Raw genomic sequence first — 19352 nt, 5'->3', positions numbered from 1 at the left:
CCGCTGCTCGTAGTCCTCTTCTCAAGTGCACCTCAACCTGGGCGTAGGACGATTAATTTTTAAGCTAATCAATCTGCAAATACAGATCGGCCAAGCCAGCCACGTCCACCTGCGCTGTGAATTCATTATCCTGCTCGGGCGTCGTGAGAGGTGGAAACGCTGATAGGATTATCTTTTAACGCCAGTGTAAAGCATGGAGATAGAGTGTCTAGAAAATATTGAAGCACACTTTATGCACATCGCAATTATAGAAGTTGATAAAAAGTAATTAAAAATCGGTCTCCACATATTTCAGTATTGTTTATAGAAGATCCCAGTTTGCAGCTGCAATCTAATCCCGTCACATTCTGTTTCTATTTTAATTATCCCAAGGGTGATAACAAAATTGCGCTACGTAAATTGCTTCCGGGCCGGGACACTCTGCCTGATGCCCGGTGGCTCTGTTTTATCGCTAAACGAATAGATAATCTGTTCTCAATGGAGTAGTTTTCTGCAATCGGTCTACGAAGGAGCGTTACAGCAGCCCAGCAATCTCCGGCCCCAAACACGTCCTTCTAACCTACTCCAGTAGCAGCAACAGCAGGTGGGCCCTTTGGTTTCGGGTCGGGTAGTTCCCCCAAAAAGCCTATCATCCTCGCCGCAGTAGCAACAAAGTGGGCTCCGTAGTGATCTCTGTCGCACCGTGTCGTCCGTGCTGCAACGGTGCCTACTGTGGAGCCTTTCGGCATCGGCGGGATTGTGGATTACTCCCGCCCATGTGGCACCCGACCCAGCACACCCGCCAGGTGCCGTAATCCTATTTGAAGAGCCTCTCTCGGCCGACGAAAATCTCCAAAGCTCAAGAGTGTTAATATATGGTGTCATAAAAACGTAAAATAAAAGCCCTCGCCCTCGCGTTGCGACCGCGGAGCACCCCCCCGGCCGGAGATAGTCGGCTAGATCCATCACCAACCTTACCGCCAGTCTCTGTGCTCTGATCGAGGGCCGAGAGTAGGTAATCGAACAACATGGACCGAACACGACGACGTAAAAGCTTCAAACCGGGCCGAACCGAGCTACATCCGCCGGATGTGGCGGAAGGCTTAGGCCGAACGACCGACCGACCGTCGGCATCGTCGAGAGCACCACAGCTCGGACACCGAACTGGGGTTGGCTGGGGTGATTCGAGGAGATTTTACAAGATTTGCAGCGCGGCGCCAGACACCGGGTGAGGTTAGTTTTGTGTGGCGCTCGGGTTGATTGTTTACCGTCCCGCGGTCCCGTTGGGCCCCGGCAGCAGTGTAAGGTCCCGCGAGAGAGTGAACCACGAGCCACGGATATTAAATCGTATTTCATCTTTACGGTTTACGGCCGTCGAGGCTTCCGGGCGCAGACTGCGCCGTGACTGCGCCGCTCTGTTCACGGTGCACAAACTAATGACACGGAATTGTCCCGCGGGGATGATTTGCTTGGTGGTGGGAAAAAATATTACGGCACCTCGGGCACACACCGTAGCAAAATTAATGGCTGCGGAAGAATGTGATTGTCGCTGAGCTTCGTCTCTTCAATCAAAGCCCGAAGGACCGCTTCCACGCTGAAGTATTTGCAATAACGTTGCGGCCCGGAGGCCGGGCGTTTCAGAGGATCGTACTCCCCGGTGACGTATCCGATCGGTTTCCATTCTCGCTTCCCGTTGGATGCATGGCAAAACTCCTACCTGTAGAATTTGGTTCGATTGGTCCGAAAATAACCCGAATTATACTGAATTTTATATATCGTTTGTTGCAACATTCCATGCAAGTCACTGGTGCTACCTACCAGTTGCTCCTGTTCCCCTAGTGTTTTTGCGGCTCCAGAAAACCGAATTTTTTCGGGTCGTCGACGAGTTTTGACAAATTTTCGGAGAGGATTTTTCCGATTAAAATAAATGGCAGCGTGTTACGGAAACCGCCCAAGACACTGGAATGGCTAACAAGTGGCGCAACATGCGAAAACCTCTGCATTAGGTCCAGAAGAAAAGCGCTAGTAGCGTTTTCCCAAATGTTTTCCCTGAAACTTCCGACGGAAACTGATTTTCTTTCTTGCGTTGCGTGCGAGTCTTACCTTACTTTCTTCCCCCATTTCTTTCGGTGGCCAATTTCATTTCCATTCCAGCGGAAATAAAGAAAACTCTTAAGACGGCTTTTGCGATGCGAGGAAATTTGGTAGGTGGTTGCACCCTGTTCGTCAAACCGATCTTCCGACAATGCTGCGGATCCACTGGAAACCCAGCTTCCGGTTGAACATGCCGAACTTTACTTACCTTCATACGCAAGATTATTCATAAGTTTTCTCAGTATTTCTCAGTAGTCAGTTCCGCGTAAACTGAGTTCAATTCTAATGAAAGCTCATTCAATCCGTACACTGCTTCTCCTTTTAATAGCAAGCCAATTCTATGTAATACCGCATAATTACAGTTGTCAAAGCTGTTAAAATTCCGTGTACACACCTTCCGAACAAAGCAATTACTTTAATGTTGTCAGTTCCACAACTGATAATGATTAATGGGCTCTTACACATTTTTATGAGGCGGAAACCCCGTCCCGGCGACCAAGGCAACGAGCAACCGGCACGGCCAAAGGTCAGTTATGGATATTATACGACTCATTCAATAAGAGTGAACCCAATGTTTGCCCCATTTTAGGTCGAGCTGCAAACGTGAGGAGGTGCTTTGGAGCCGGCGCCGCAAAAGTTCGTTGCCGGGTCGGTTTTTACGAAACGGAACGAAAGTGTTACTTCTAACGACTTTCGGAAGCCGGCCATAAACCTTTTTGATGTGTGAGAGTGACTTAATGAGCGGCATATCCATATCGCTACCGATACCTCTCGGGACGCAGACGGACTCGAGCCGAGTGGGCCATGGGGTGTTTCAGCTCCTGTTCCTTGTTGAGCACCTGCATGCGGACCTGCGTCCGGAGATGAGACCCGGGGCCATAATCAGAGTCGGGGGCCGGTGTCTGTGCGGGCTGATATATTCAGGAAAAAGGATTAAAGGATAAAGGGAACCAAACTCCTCACCCTTCGTATGGGGCTAGAGAGTAATTTCCGGACCCTGCCGCTCATGGTCAAGCTTCTTAAGTTACACAAACGCGTTAGTGTGAATGCCCATCAAACACCGTAGGGCAATAATCTGCAATCGGGAAACATCGCCCGGACCCCGATCCCTACCTCTTATCAGTGGCCCTTGCTGGGTGTGTTGTGTATAATCGGGTTCGATAGTTGTTCTCGACTCGGCTCCGGGATCGAAATACATTTCCTCACCTGGTCCCTGGCCTGGGATCTGGAATTGAAAACTCTCGAAAGACAGTATGCTGTTAAAAGACTACCAAAGAACCTCCTACAGTTTGGGGCTCGCCCGGAACGGAACCAACACTCTCGGCCAAGGGCACGGAAGTGATACTATCTCATCGGCTGACCCCATAGCTGGTGTTGGAGCTCGGCTTCGGCTTATCGGCCACGGTGAGAAGAGATTACGGAGCAACGAGGAAATTAAGCTTTCAACTTATAAGTTCTGCCTCTGGCGCTGGTATCCGATGTCCGCTTCAATCCTGGCCCCGCGGCCTGGGTTCGATTAGTAACGATTACACCCATAAAGCAACATTAATTTGCTTTATCTGATATACTTATTCATGGTAAACAAATCAAAAACACCTATCAAATGGAAATGGAAATGATGCGATTTAATTTAACCATTGTTTTGGATATTTGTTTCGCTTCAAGCTCTTCGACCGAAACGTAACGTATTTCGGATTGCATCCATCGCATTAAGTGATCTGCTAGTTAATATTATAAAGTTGAGATCTCTCTAAAAGGTACCTCTTTCAAGTAGATTCGAAACGCAAAAGTTTGGCTTTAATTTGGCAACACCGAGCCAATGCATCATTCAAACATTCTCTCACACAACAATGACCGTCCGACGGCCGTTTGTGGTGGCCATTGGTGGTGGTGGTTCAAAGGCCACACAACCAATTATCGCGCAACATGCTGGCCAAGCATCCCCGGATGTCCGGATCACCCGACCGGATCGGCATTTGACCGGGACGAAACGCCCCAAAAGGGACCACTTTCGGTCGGGGTATTTATTTTTTGGTGAACCGATCGCGTCCGCCTTCGACGCGTCCCATCAGGCTGCGGTCATGTATAAATTTGGATTAATTAAATTCGATACAAATTAAAATTTCACACAAATTCACTAACAAACCCCGGGAAGGGGAAGACCCGGGGACAGTGCCGGTACCGCCGTTCCCACCGGGGCACCGTATGTGAAGTGATTTTATTTTTCCGCTCCTCGACTCGACTCGGCTCTCGACTTCATTTACAGACAATTTAGCCAAATGCACATTAGCATACAAATAGAACGCAATCAATGAGTCGCCCCGGTACTAATTTAAATTGAATTTTCCACCTTTCGGACACCCAGCCCTGCGGCCACAGCCTTCCGGATCCCAGCCTCCCTTCCCATATTAAGTATTGATCCCGTGATATGATATCGGAAATTGCATAACCAAAGCGCCCCCGGCTCCGAAGGACGGAAAACTGACGAACCAAGCGAAACCGGGCCCCGTGACCAGCGCTCCAGTTTCCACTCCTTCCGACGAAGGTTTGTCACCGGAACCCGACCCGAATCGCGACTTTTGGTTCAGGCCGTCCCATCCAACGCCGGTGCCGGTGTTAATTATGGTTTGACTAAATGTATAAATGTTTAATTGTTGATGATTTAATTTTCGTCGGTTTCGGGCGGTCCTTCAGAGCCCCAATCCGCACGGACGCTAATCAGCACCGTGAGCGCTCCGGAACCAGGCCGAATTGCCAGGGTTTTTTTGTTGGCATCTGATTGATGTTCACTGGTCCGAATGGAATTCGACGGTGTGTCGGAACCACAGAGGCGAACCGTTACCATGTTTACGTTACAGATTGCGAGAATTGTTACCAAAGAGTGTCCTTCTTCGAAATTAAAGCCCTTCGCAACCGCGGGCTCGAATACACACTTTTAATCAAACATAATAAAATAATGTCACCAATTCATTAAATGGCCAGTGGTTAAGTGATTCCTTGCGCCAACCCTCTGGCCGCTCTTGCCGCTTTAAATTACCACCCGTGCTGGAGGCCAGGCGGACTGCAAAGGGGGCGCACAAATGGCTGATGCAAAAGGATGCACAAACACTGTAACTGTGGCAGTTATTTGCAGCCGGTTCCCGGGCCATCCCGGGACGGCAGCAAAAAAACAAAATCATTATTGAAAGCTCGTAAATTAATACCGACGACAAATATGCAAATGGGCACCACAAAGCAGCAGTCCCAAGTACCGGAGCACCGTCCGTAATGGGCCCGGGCCACGGATAGCAGTTTCCATTAACCAGGCTTCGGGCGGTATCGTTGCCACGTTAATGGTGGCTGGCTGCACCGAGCAGTGAGCCTCGGTCCTGGCCTCGGTTCATATTATCTTTCAAGCCCGCGCCGTGGCCGGTGGCTTTTTTCGCGTTTGCCACTGTTCTAGGCAGCGGCCATTCGGTAAGAAGATTTCAGTGGCAGTAAGTGGATGTAAAAATAAGCGCACATAAATACTGTCCAAACGAAATCGCCGTTAAGTGCCACTGTTTCAACGGTAGCGTATTTGTTGAAAGGAATCGTTCCACAAAAAAACAGGAGCCACAAATACAGCAACAACACTGTCGAAGCGTGTATATTCAGAAAGTATGCTAGCTGTCTGTAGAGGCATCGGTCACTGTCCCATTCATCATCATCATCATCATCCTAACGCGTTAATTACGAAATTAATAGTTTATTTCTTCGATGGCTGTTCGATCATATTTGTTCGTTGGAGACGGATCGGAATGTTAGATCATGTTAGATAAGAGGTAGGGAAGATCGGGTCGATTAGAACCGAAATCTTCATTAAATTATCCAAAATAATCTTCAGGTTGCTGTTACTCCACACTGTTGCTCTCTCTATCTCTCTCTCTCTCTATCCCTCTCTCCCTCCCTCGATCCAGTGTCTTACACTAGTGGACCTTTGCTGCTCTTTACCAGAATCGAATTTTATTTCGATTATTAATAAATTCGTCGCTTCGTCGAAAAACTCCTTTTACAATCGGTGTCGAGTGTCGTGAATCTAAGAGCCGTCCTTTCAGTCTTAGAGCATAAAAACTAAAACACAAATCGCTGTTCTGTTAGCGCACAATCAACGCTCTTGTCACCGACAGAGGCCAACCGACCGACAGCGCCCCAGGGGACGTTCCGTGTACGAGAATTATGTTCAAAATGAGAACAGCAAAACAATTAAAGTCCCGTCGATCCCTTTGGGGCGGCAGCTTTAATGCGCCCCCTTTTCTATGTGCCAACTCAACGTCACTTGCTTCGCACCGTCTCCGTGGGACCGGTTGTTCGCAATGTTTTTCTCATCTCATCGAAATTATGTTAAATTGAAAACACACGCCATCTTGAAACCGCTGCTCGCAAAGACAGCTCGCGTAATTGAGCTGCCGTACCGTCGAAACTAAATTACTTTTTTTTTGTTTTTCGTTTCCGAAAAAAAGGACCCGTTGAACTGGAAACTACTCCACGCCGCGCTCGAGAAGAGGATTAAATGACAGCCCCCGGGCGAAAAGGTAAACGGTTGAACCTTCCGTCGCGCACACACACACAATCTGTCCGGATGTCATTTGGTTTGTCGGAAGTGGATGAAAAATAATCACGTGTAAGAGGATGATTATTTGGCTCTCGACTCTCTCGGTCCGGGAGGAGAGGTCTGTTGCCATTTCATGCCGGCCTCCGGCAGCTAGGAACGCGTCAAGCACCGGCGGATGTTCCAGTCCGCCAGTCCGCCTAGTGCGGCAAAGGATGTTCCGACGGGGTACGGTACGGTGAAGGACCTTCAAAACATCCAGCGGTGGACGGCAGACAACGGCATTGTTTTCATAATCGTAATTGCCCGAAGTGCTCGACGGCGGAACCGAAAACAGAAGCGACCAGAAGCGAACGGGTTGCACGGTTGCTGGCACCCGTTGCGGAAAACAAAACGGCTGTTCGTTGGGAAAAGATCGGCACCGAAAACAGTGGAAATGAAAACTGCGCTGCATGCCGGCCTCATTAGTGAGCTGCCGTGACGGTGGCAACAAAAGGCTCAAAGGGCACCGCGAAACGATGCCAAATTGTCAATACTTACTACTTACTTAGCCTTGATGGAACGGTTGAAATGGTGGACATTTTGCAGTCTTGTTTTATCATTATGTTACTAATAATTAAACAGAGGATCAATCATTGAATGCGAAGGTGGGAAAAGTTTCATTGAAGAATGCCTAAAGTTTGTTAGCTAAACCGAGTGCAATACATTGAAGTGATAACAGCTTAGAGTCTGCACTAGCTCCACGTGAAAGCAACAACAAGTATGCCGAATGTCCCTCCTTCAAACTGTTCCGAAGGCGACCATAAACTTGAGAACCGACACCGAGCCCGTCAACATGCTTCAAAACTAGCTCCATTTGCCCGCCTCCCCCCGAAACCGCACAGCAATCGGAGAAGGAATGTAACTTATTTCGACACGTTCGCCACGCCGGCAAAAGTCAACCCACGGACACATGTGCGGTGGAACTTAAAGATAAGTACAACATAAAACGACTAGCGTCGTCGGGTACGGGCACGTGGTGCAGTTTGAAGAAGATGCTTCGGCTGCGTTACTGTCTATACCGTCTACGACGTGCCGGTGCCGGTCCTGTGAGCGCCTCGAGAGAGGGACAGAGTCAGGGGGACATGAAATTTGAAATTTCCAGTGCCGAGCCACTCTCCCGAACTGTCGGAGGGCTCGCCGGCTGGCTGCTGTGTCGTTGTCCTCGCGCCATAAATCATAAACGACGACAAGTTGTGGCACATGGCTGGAAGCCCGGCGAGCCCGCGGGGAAGAGAGCGTTGTGTTTAGTACCATGCCGCTTTGTAGTTACGAGCCATTTTACGTGTCCCCTCCCCAACCCGCCAGACCGCCATCGAGGTGGTGGTGCTTAATTATTGGAGCATAAAATTGAAGCAACTCCGAGTTTTTGGGAAGGGATTAAAAACGGGGAGCCGTCAGCAGGTGCCAGCTGATGCACCGGGAGACAGTAACGATGCACGGCGATCCGTGGGAGGTTCGTTTTGTTGAACGCTGCTTAAAAGAAAGCCGTTTTTGTTCTGTAAATATTCTGTAAGGATGAATCGTGGGATGAATTCGGTTGAACATTGTCTCGTTGCTACAAAATATCTCTTACTCCTTCTTGTTACTCTGATTAAACAACAAATTAAGCACACCACCAAACGCAACCACGCGTAGGGCAACACCTTCACGGAGAATTTATGTCATCTGTGGTTCCGAGAGTGTGATAAAACGGAGGTCCTCGATACGATGACAGCACGGAATAAAATATTAAACCAAATTGAGCGCGAGCATTCGTCGTTGGCCACGTCGGCCACGTGAAATGGGCAATCGACTGTTGCGTAGCTGAACTTTGCTGAACACACCGCACCGAAAGCACCACTTTTTGGCAAGATTCACCGTCGAACGCCGAACGCACGAATGCCGCCCGTGAGCCTCGCGAAATGTATGCAAAACGGAAGTGTGTCGACGGCAGCCGTGGCAGGTAATTGAGTAAATGTATAATATGTGTGTGCAATAAATTTCTACGCCGAGCCGAACACTTTCTCCGGTGCGGCCCATGGAGAGGAACATCGGGCTGTGCTGGATTAACCTTCGGTGGAGAAGGCACAAACGAAGATACAGAATCTTCGCGAAAGGACAATAACGTCAAAGCTGACAGGGCAGATGCCAATGAATAAATGTTTGAATTGATTACATACAATAATAAAATGAAAATATGCTTGGACTGTCATGATGTTTTCATACGACACACTCAATGAAGAATTCTGCCAAATTGTAACTCTAACTAATAACAGGATCCCATAAAAGGAACGGTAACGATGAATACAGTGCAACATGTCAACGGCAATATTTCAATTAGAATATTTCAAGTGAAGTAATTTTCGAGTTTGGAACGTATGTTAAGTTTCACTTCAATCGGTTAATTTTTGGTTTTTTGTGCAAGCCAATTACCAATTATCAAGTATCGTGCCGTGATTTAATTTTTATTTTTGAATGGTTTCAAAGCAATGGAAAATTGTTAACGAATGTTTAAATTGTACACTAGGACTATTTCACCTTCAATCAGTACATTAAAAGAGAGGTCTCTGAGTTTAAACGTGGTTGTACTAGCCTTCAAGACGATCCATGTCAAAAACGTCAAAAAACATACTCAACATCTCAACATCTCAATTGTTAAACAATACAGGATATCGTTTTCGAAAATCGTCGAATCACTTAAAGAGATGTAGTATAAGGCCTAGCCATCTCATTGAGCAGTATAACCAATATTTTGACTAAAGTATTAGGTTTCAGAAAGCTCTATCCAAAATGGGTTCCGCAATCGCTAAAAAAGGAACAATGCACCCGATCACAAGAGCATTTTGAAAATGGCAAGAATCCATGAACTAAAGTTCGAATTGTTTGAGCATTTGCCGTATTCACCTGCCAGTAGCGACTTCCATCTGTTTTCAGATGTCAAAAAATCATGCGTGAAAAGCAGCATTAAGTGTATTTCAATCCATAAAAATGTGTTTTTCTTATCGACCATATGAACTTATTGAACAGGCTAGTACTATGATGGCCCTGTAAATTCGTTTGGTTCTGCAATGTCCGCTTTATTTCGAAGAAACTAGAAGAAACACTAATTTGCTCAAACCCCCTTTTCATAAACCGTAGATACAGAAGCTACAAATTTGTCAAAAATATCACAAGAGCTAATCGTGCCAGGCCACCGCCTTTTCAATGACCGCCCTTCGGAAACGGTTAGCAGCGCACCATTTCGTTGGCAAATAAAAACAGTAACTTTCCCGTAACTTTCGTCAAACTTCCATCAAACGTGCCGTGCCGCGGCGCGAGGTCGCACCCAAAGCGCCGATCTCTATGCGTTTCCAGTTCACCGGGCAATATGATTGAAAAAATTGCAACCCGCTTTTATTGTAGCCGTTCTCGTCGCCGCCGGTTGCCGTTCGGTGGAGCGCAAATTGTCAGCATTGTTCAATTTTATTTCCACGCGGACCCCCTTTCGGCTGACCACAACCGTTAAATGGCGAAGGACAAGACCACGGAGCGCCCAGCCCGGGCCAGTTTGAGTGGCCACCATCGCCTTCGCCGGCACCGGTGGGCGGACCTCCATTTCCGGTGACTTGTTCCGGGAGAAGAAAATCGGTTAGCCGGACCATGACCGTGTTGCCGACTCTCGCCATTCCATCGTTGTGTCCTTTTTTTCACTCTATTCGCGCATTTTTTTTTGTCTTCGCCCATTCACTTGGCGGTTCTTTCATCCGGTTTTTTTATTAGATTTTATTTCATTCTCGATGCTGCTCGTTTATAAATTGAATTAAATTTTCTCTTTATTGCATCCACCGGAGGTGCAGGCAAGCGTCGTCGTCGTCGTCGTCGTGATGTGGTTGCTCCGACCGACGGTCGGTTGGTCATCTTTTACTTATGTGCGGTTGGTTTATGGCACTACTCAACATGGGTGAGACGATGTCCACCGGCCGGCTCTCCGTGCGCCGTCCAACGATCCAAACTCACGGTCTAGTCGGAAGCAGCCGGGAAGACACTTATTGTCCAACGGGACGACAAGATGACCCGAAAACAAAAAGCACGACCATGTTGAAAGAGAGAGAATAAGAGCAAGCGGAATTCGTAGCATATTACGAAAATTAGTTCCGAGCACTGCACCTTCGTCCATTGATCCTTCGCGATGTTGGCCATTGATTGTCGAGCTACGTACGGGGAATGCAACTGAAACATATTACGTCTTGAGATTGTAGCAAGTAGCACTGATCAATCGGTATCGGCCCCTGTTAATAGACTGACGGGACATTGGGGATTTCCGTATCTGGAAGCAAACATCGTTCATTGTGAGGACCATATTACCAAACTGCTTCCACTATTCATGATTAACACCCACCAAAAAAAGGCTTAAAGACCAATCTACAAAACCCATGGTAATTTCGTATCATCCTCAAAAGTAATGGCTTCAAAATCATAAAAAAAGATTATTGTGTGACCACCAGGCGAAGTGAGCAGTTTGTCACTTTACGGTCATTCATTTTACATTATAATTCTTTTTTATGTGCTCCGTTGCGAAGCCCATCCACACCCCCCTGGGGGCAGATCACTTCACTGCGGACGTAATTGGAGCATCGTAAGTTATGTGTTTCCCGAAGACATTAACTAAGCACCAAAGTGTCCTTTTTATTGCGTTTGCATTCTACACAAGCCATTCGTCATACTTAAGCGACCCGAATCCCGAACCCGAGTGATGTACACGGCCGGGACGCCTACCGGGAACCAATCGGCGGCTGGTCGTTGCTTGTCACATGGAGGATAAAAATCTGCTCCTATCGATTGCCGGCCAGCGGGGAGAATCTACCGGCGCCGCCGGACGATGTGAGGGCGATATGCATAAATAAAAATCGGCAATAAAAGTGAAGCTCTTCTCGGCCCAGCCGGATGTTTGCATACGAAATCGAAATGGTGTTCGGTGTGGGAAGAAAGAAAACATGACACAACATGGAAACCCGCAGCAACCAATGCCAGGTCCCGGTGCTCGGAACGGCTTAAGTACGGCCAGAGGTGCACGGGAGGCCGCCCGCCCCACAGAAACCGTCTGGAAAAGTGAAATGTAAATTCAAATGCAAATAACACAAATCGCTTCCCAATTTTGCGAACGTGATTTATCGTAACGGTGGCGCAGTTTCGTTCGCTTTGTCCGTGTGCCATTGTACTCGGGCCCCGGTTTTCCTGTATGTTGGACCACCGAAGGGCCGATCACATAAATGGGTGGTGAGCCATATGGGTATGGTTTCGTTTCTTGAAGGTAGGTGGAATAAGTTGGGACGATTAAATGAAAGTCTCGGCAGAAAGGTTAAGGCCACGTGAATGCAGTTCTACTGTTCTCCATCGTTGGAAGAAGCTTAAACAACAGCACGGACCGCTTCCAACACAAAGAAGCACTTTCGACACACGGCACGGCAGTAAAAGGTAATAGAAACCACCACCACCACCCATCCCGCGTCGCCAACAATATTTAGACGCACGAAGCGCGGCGGGTTCAAAGGGGGTTTCGCCTAATCTGCCGCCCGGCATCACTCTTTTGTTGAATTCAAATCATAAGCATCATTTTGATGTTTCCTGCCGATCCTCTTCCGAATCCGAATTTCGTATCCGTACCGTGTCGCCCCGGCTCTGATTTACGAGCCCAGCATTTTTTTATTCAAATTTTAGCTGCACAAAAATGCCGTTTTTATTTTTCCCCACGCCGCCGATACGGTACGGCTTCGGTTTTATGGTGGCCCGCTGGAAGCAATAAAAGCCCACACTCAAAACCGGTAACGCACAGATAAAATTGAATATCGTTATTGAACACCAAAAAAAGGGGGCGATAAAACTTTGTTTATAAAGCGCCTTTTCCGGGTTCGGGGACGCCCACCGTCGCTGCACTCAAAATTTATCGATATAGCAGGTGATAATGAACACTACTGCGGCCGGAAGGACTACTGCGGCCGTGTGCTACGCCACTGCACCTGCACGGGGCACGCCGCGTCTAGTCGGTGCGGTACTGGCGTGGCGTGATAAAAGCCCACGTGCCCGGACCGGATCGAGGGAGATTTATGGTGCGATAGTTAGGGGGTTTGATGTATTTTTCAGTAAATATTTATTACCTCGCCTCGAACATTCAACCCTTAAGATATTGCAAAAATGGGTCGCTTCACGCACCCACCCGAAACGAGAGGAACCAGGCGCCTCCATCACTCCTGATCATTCACGGTACCAGTAAACTGTTTCGTTTTTTTAATTTACTCTAATTCACAAAACGAACCTCTCGCTCTATCCGGTCCGGTTAGTGTGTTGTCTCGCGTTGTCAAAAATAACGCCCCCCTTTCTGCCCGGGTTCGTTGTGAGCGAGAAAAGATAATCGAAAAAAGTGAAAGCGCCTTGATTTACTGAATTATGTGTGTCCGCCGCTCCGTTGTTGCCGCTCACTTAGCCACGGAAGCACCCGGGACGCGGACCGCCACGTCCACAGGATGCACGATGGCTATCTTGCGCCCGGCAGAAGAGATGGCCCATCCACAGATGGCCACGGCCCTGTTGCTGGCCACCGTCCACCGGCTGATAGTTTTGCGCGTGCCGGCCGGCATAGGTTTGCCCGTCCACCATAAATCATCGGGCACGTTTTCGGGTCGCACGGGCAGGACAGGCGAGGGGGGCCACGGGACAACAACATCGAGCCATAAATCAATCGCTCTCCACTTGATGCGAGCTACGCTGGGGTCTCCGGTCCAGAAGTATTTTCATTCCTTTTTGCATTTCGCGAGCAACCGTAGGTCAACTGGATCATCATATCTTGTGGCACGGCCCGGTCGGCCGGCGGCAGTCCTGGCAGTCCGGTAATGATATGGCTGGTAAATTTACTTCGGAAGAAGCCACGAAAGGACGCAACGCAAAACTAGTACACCGACCAGATTGAATCGTAACGCACCGAAGGGCTCGGGGACGGGTTGCCGCCATTTAAACGGTAGAAAATCGTCCGCGAAGGAGGTCCGCACTTAGGCCGTGGCCACCAAGCGTGCCGAATGAGGTCATAAAACGCGCTCCGTGCGTCACCATTATGTTGCTACGTTAATGTCGGCGTCCGCGCAGCTCGTTTAAGGGAACTGCTTGTTATGTAAATCATTGTGGTACATTGTTTCGGCACTAATCACGCAGATTAGATCGTAAGAAGATGATCACGATGATGATAATGATGGTGATTCCACTCACTTTGTAAACTCGATCGAATTAACATTTCCATAAGTCTTTAAGAAAACAAAGCCGAACCTGCCTCTGGTTTGAAGAGAAACATAAATAAAAATAGCGCTCGAGGTCCACAAAAGAAGCGCCATTTTCCTTTCCCGAGCACTCTTCAGTCTTAGTACTCGAAACAATTTTCACGAGCTTTGCAAAGTTACTTCACCGTCCGCAATCATTCATTTCTGGACCCAAGCCCTGGACCTGGAGCCAGCATATTCAAATCCTACTTTATTTCCCTCTTCACGCTCCGGGTTTCCACTGTCGTTCGGGTTTCGTTTTCCTTCCGAAAGAGTGCTGCCGTGTGGACTGGAAGCAAAGCGGTTGCCAGTCGCTTTTTGGTCCACTTTGGTCCTCGACTTCCAACCCTTGGACCCTAAGATTGATTAAAGATAAGGTCAGCCCGGCCTGGCCCGGCTGCGATGGGCAGGTTGGTTGGCCCTTCTCAACCACTACTTCGGCATTTTTATTGTCAGTGTTTAGTATTTTACGACTTTTCACTGCGGTACGCCCCGGCCTGCCAAAAAAAGGGGTTCCAATTTGCCGCCACGGCAATTCCAAATGCGTGATGTATTATTTTCCGTCTCCTGAGTAGCTTTCGACCTTCGCCCGGGTGCGTGCGGCCTCTTCTTTGGTTTCCCGCGCGCGTGTACAGTAAATAGCGAACGAAAGTCACCCATCACTCCACTTTCGACCGTTCGGCCTTTCCGTCCGGGGAGGATAATTCGTTCGACTCGACTGGCCCGGCACCAAGGAACGGTTCCCACGGGAGACTCGAAAAAGGAACCGGCAAATTGGACAGCACACTAAATGAAAACGACAACTGGCGTCTCCTGATGCCGATGCTGACCCCCGCCAGGTTCGACCGTCGTCAAATTGATGGCTTATTAATGGATGGGCCCAAACGAGCGCAAACGGGTCAAAAGGGGCCGCTGATGCGCCGATGGACAACGGAAAACAAGTGGACACACATTGGTGGCCCTGTTATTTGCGGTTGTGACAGATTGTTGTGATAGCTACCGGACAATGGGCTCCGCAGCGTACTTTATGTGCATGGAAGACCCACGAGTTACGATCGTAATCGCATTACGGCTCCAGTCCTTGTTTCGCCAATAAATAAGGTCCCGTGTAAGGTCAGATCAAGCAAATCACACACAAATTAGGACTTATTACACGCGCCCTCCCCCCCCACTCAAGCGCTTCATCCTTAGCGCCTTCGTGCCTCGAAGCGTTAAGCTGTTAGCCATTTCGTCCTACACCGGGTCGTGCAGCCAAATGAAGTGCATCGTAAAATCGGTAGCATCGTTTCCAAATTGTAGCGGTGGTTTGGCCGCCTAATCGTCCACTTTTATCGATCGACAAATGAACCGATGGCTTCCGGGGGCCTTTTTTGTGGTCCGTGTCGGCCAAACCTCGACGATACGGAATGGGAAGCGATTTATAATTTCTCGTTCCAGTTTGTTGAGACACGCAGGCAGTAAATCAAATGAAGATGGGCACCAGAATGTTACCATAAATTATTTTATCGCCTGGCTTGTGTTCATTCGCCGTCACAAGGTTGTAATCATCACCGCGGTGGTAAGCAATAAAAAAGGGTAGTAACTTTGCACTACCTTCTATTAGACAAAACGAAAAACATTCAAGTTAGTTTAACGATACGGCATTAGTACACGGTCCGGACCAAATCTCAACTGCTCGCCCCGTCGATTAGATGTCCAATCACACCGATTTTGAGAATTCCTCCAGAATATTGATCACGTCCGAGGACGACGATGGCCATAAACGGTGCCCAAACGGACAGCAAACTGGGGAGGTTACAATTTATCAATAACATGCAGCGCTGCTGATTATCGTTTGTCAATGAGCTGCACCATCAAATCAATCAACGGCACACGAGCCAACCACACGGTGTCCTGTCCGTGGCCTGTGCATGAAGCGAATAATTAATTGCAGCTCGGCAATCAAACGCAATAATTCAATCTGAGCATCATGAGCAACACGCGCTGCCCCGATGCCGTTAATTGCTAGCCCGGGTACATGCGCCCTGAGTATCGCCGACGAACGGATTGTTTTTACTATTTGGTTAAACACAAACAGAAGAAAGCGTTTTATTTATTCTTCCCAAACGGCAGCGTGGTTAATGTTAACCGCGCAATCCCGCCCCAAAAAAAACGGCACTTGAAATGATTAAAAACCTTTTAGCAACCAGCAGGGCGGTGACTAAACTTTCCGCCCATCGCGGCCATCATCTTGCGAGCGAAATTAAGTCAATTAAATATGAACCACTCGCAGCCACTGAAGTTCACTGTTTGTGCAAACAAAACAGAAAACATCACTATCTACTACCGCCATCGGTGCCACCGGGTGCGGCGTGCAACTGCGTTTGCAACCGCCTCGACTTCCGGCTCGTTAGGGAAATTCAATTAAGATCACATGTCACACTCACCGAACTAACTTTCCCGCACGTCCGGCGGCGGCGCACACAACGGCGACGGTTCGGTCCTGTGACACGGCGAGTTGCACGGTGAATCAAATATCATCACTCGAAAAAGTAAATCCCGCCCTCTCGAGGGACAGTGGACCCTTTCTCCGGCGGGAACTTGGAAGGACTGTGAACAGAACTGCGTCCTAAGAACAGTCCAGGCACAGCGGGCTGAGAAAAGGGGCGGGTTGGCGTGCCAGGAGCACCAACGTCATAACACGTTTCATCTACGGTTTCGACAAATATTTACAAAACGCTGCTATATCATCATTGTCACATTCTTTTCATACGAGCGCCCGGTTCTCGGGGGGCTCCATTTGGGTCCACGGAGCTAGATTGGGTAAGTTTTTCATTCCATTCAGCCGGGTGCTTTCTTTTTCTTATCCTAACCGGAGTAACCGGAAAGGATGAGCTGGCGCTTAAGGAACTTGGCTACTTGATACTTCCGGTCCCATTGGACTGCGGCTGTGGCTTATGGCAGTGTGGGTGTGGCAACATCATGAGAAAGTTTTTTGCCATGTGGTGGACTTATGAATTTTCAAGCCACAGAAGCAGAGTGAAATCTGATGCTTAGCAACGCAATCAACTAAAAATTCAAGGACAACGTTTTACTGATCAGAAAGGAGAATTATTTTAAGAGAGAGAGAGGCACCAATTTTAAGAAATTCATGGTTAAAAATAACCAATGTTTTCTTAAGACCTTAAGGGCAAAAGAGTCAAGAAATTCCTACCTCAAACTCTAGCTACGTCCGCCAAACTTTCGAGCACCGCCTTGCCGAACTGCTCGAAAAAGAGCATGCATCTTGAAGGTTAAATCTTCCGTTTAATCGCAGTGCCCTGCGACGGAAAATATGGCAACGAAGCGAAAGGCCGACGTAAGATCTGCGAGTTCCTTTCTTTATAAAGAATAAGCTAAAAAACGGTAACTTTCATTATATACGCATGGCTTTATTGCTAGGAAGAAAAGCTAAGACGCCGCCGTCTGGCTCGGTTCCGCTTCCGCCGGCTGGTGCACGTCGTCATCTTCAACCGCCACTGGATCGCAGAAATCGAGGACCAGGACATTGGCAACAATGTGCACCGCAACGTGGCCGTCATCGAGCGTCGGCTGACCCGCAAGGGAACGTTAACGATCATTGTGCGTTTGTACCGTGTGGGGAATATTGTAACCGTGCCCATCTTTTTCCAACCCCCCGGCAGGATAAGCGAATCCTGAACAGCCAGCCCGAGGAGCGTACGGAGGCGCACCGTCGGACGCTACGGTCCGTGCTGCGGAAGCTAGAATGTATGCGGGACTTTTCGAAGCACCAGCTCGATGAGCTGGCCGGTTGTGTCGCGTTCCAGTACCTGGAGCCGGGGCGCGTTATCCTGCGCGAAGGGCACGAACCGGTATCGGTTTACTTCGTCGCCGACGGAGAAGTGACGGTCAGCCGTAGGCAGTGGGATTGGGTGAGTCATGGTGGGGGTTGGCATTTCGATTTCGGAAACCCAAGTTCGGCTTTTTTTTACCTCTTTCAGCATCAGGAGGCGTTCCGTGATGAGCCGTGCGGAACGCGCACTCGTGGCCAAATGTTTGGCGAAATTACGCTACTCCAGCAGGGCATCCGACGTACGGCGACCTGCACCACGGCCAGTAAGTACCCCGGCCGGGCGTGGGATACTCTCCAATCATCACTCATCCCTTCCTCACACAGCGGCCTGTGAATTGCTGTGGATCGGTCGGCGTGAGTTTGAGCGCATCCTGAAGGCGACGCTACTGGAGCGCTGGCGACAGCTGCAGCTGGCTCTCGAGCGATTTGATTACTTCCAATATTGGACCACCGATCAGGTATGCGCGTGAACCGCCGCACGTCGTCTTCGGTGTTGGCCCACGGTGTTTCATCCCCGTCTTTCTCGGTCCGTTCGTCCGCCAGTTCTACGAATATTGCATCCTGAGCCGGATAGTGAGCTTCGAACCGCAGCAGAAAATTCCGGTCGACGTCGATCGGAGCAACGCATACTTCGTGCTGAGCGGTCACTGTATGATACTGCAGCGCCTGACCGTAGCTCGGACCGAGCGTTCCTACCGGTTGCTACCGCTGCAGGCCACTGTCGGCGTTCCTGCCGAGGAATCCTGCCGGGGCGTCGAGCATCGGTTCATCGACGTGGGCACACTGAACTGCGGCGCGGTGTTCGGACTTGGCGAACCGCTCGAACACCGGATGGTCGTGGCCCGGACCGCGGTGCAGTGTTTGACGGTGCCTCGCGACTGGCTGCTCGCGAAGCGTCAGAACGTCGGCAACACCTGGGAGCGGCTCCGGATGCGGCTCGAAGCGGCCATCCCGAGCCGCCGGCAGCTGTTCGAGCAGTTTGTGCGTGACCAACGCTGGCGACGCTACCGGAAGCAGCTGGTGGACGCGTTCGTCCGGCGAAACCCCCGGAACGACCCGGCCATCACCCGGCCGACCGACGTTCCCATCATTTGTCGGGTGGAGCAGGGCGACTGCGACGGCTGAAGGATTCGCTCTTTTTTTTTTGGGGGGAAATTGGTTTCACCACCGCCATTTTGGTTTTGAGACCTTTCTTTTTTTTCTTTTCTGTGGGACATAAATCGTGAGATGCGATCGTGAGAGTGGCCACAGATGTCTCGGAAGGCGCGGCATTTTCCCGGAATACCGATCATTATTGGAAGTCCTAATCGATCCATATTCGGTATCCCCAGATCTACGAGCCAAACCACAACCTCTGGAAACGCTACGGTGGGCTACGGTTACGCCACCTGAAATCGAAGCTGTGGCGCCGAAGCCCGAAGTGGCCATCGCTAATGTCCTAGCCCCGAATGCCCCGCCAGAGAGGAACGTCGCGCAAGCAGAAGAGGAAGAAAATCAATTGTGAAAACATTTTGATAGATAAAATTTTATGTCCACCATCCGGCACACATGGCACACCTAATGCATGGCACCT

At 49.3% G+C, this 19352-nt stretch overlaps 1 protein-coding gene across 1 annotated transcript; it reads left to right on the top strand.

Annotated features, from left to right (window-relative positions):
• The first annotated feature begins 17260 nt into the window (after positions 1-17260).
• On the top strand, positions 17261-18904 carry LOC128278762 (uncharacterized). The gene is made up of 6 exons (XM_053017490.1): positions 17261-17284; positions 17368-17547; positions 17610-17858; positions 17928-18042; positions 18104-18237; positions 18323-18904. Exons 1-6 carry the CDS (start codon positions 17261-17263, stop codon positions 18902-18904), a joined length of 1284 nt encoding a protein of 427 aa, XP_052873450.1.
• The last annotated feature ends 448 nt before the right edge of the window (positions 18905-19352 follow it).

The sequence above is a fragment of the Anopheles cruzii genome, chromosome 2, assembly GCF_943734635.1.
Source record: "Anopheles cruzii chromosome 2, idAnoCruzAS_RS32_06, whole genome shotgun sequence".
Classification (NCBI taxonomy): Eukaryota; Metazoa; Arthropoda; class Insecta; order Diptera; family Culicidae; genus Anopheles; species Anopheles cruzii.
This window is presented reverse-complemented; position numbering and strand designations above follow the sequence as displayed.

Coding starts and splice junctions, on each gene's coding strand:
- LOC128278762 (XM_053017490.1), top strand. CDS start 17,261: ATGGCAACGAAGCGAAAGGCCGAC. Junction 17,285..17,367: donor CAACGAAGCGAAAGGCCGAC/GTAAGATCTGCG, acceptor CTTTATTGCTAG/GAAGAAAAGCTAAGACGCCG. Junction 18,043..18,103: donor GGCGACCTGCACCACGGCCA/GTAAGTACCCCG, acceptor TTCCTCACACAG/CGGCCTGTGAATTGCTGTGG.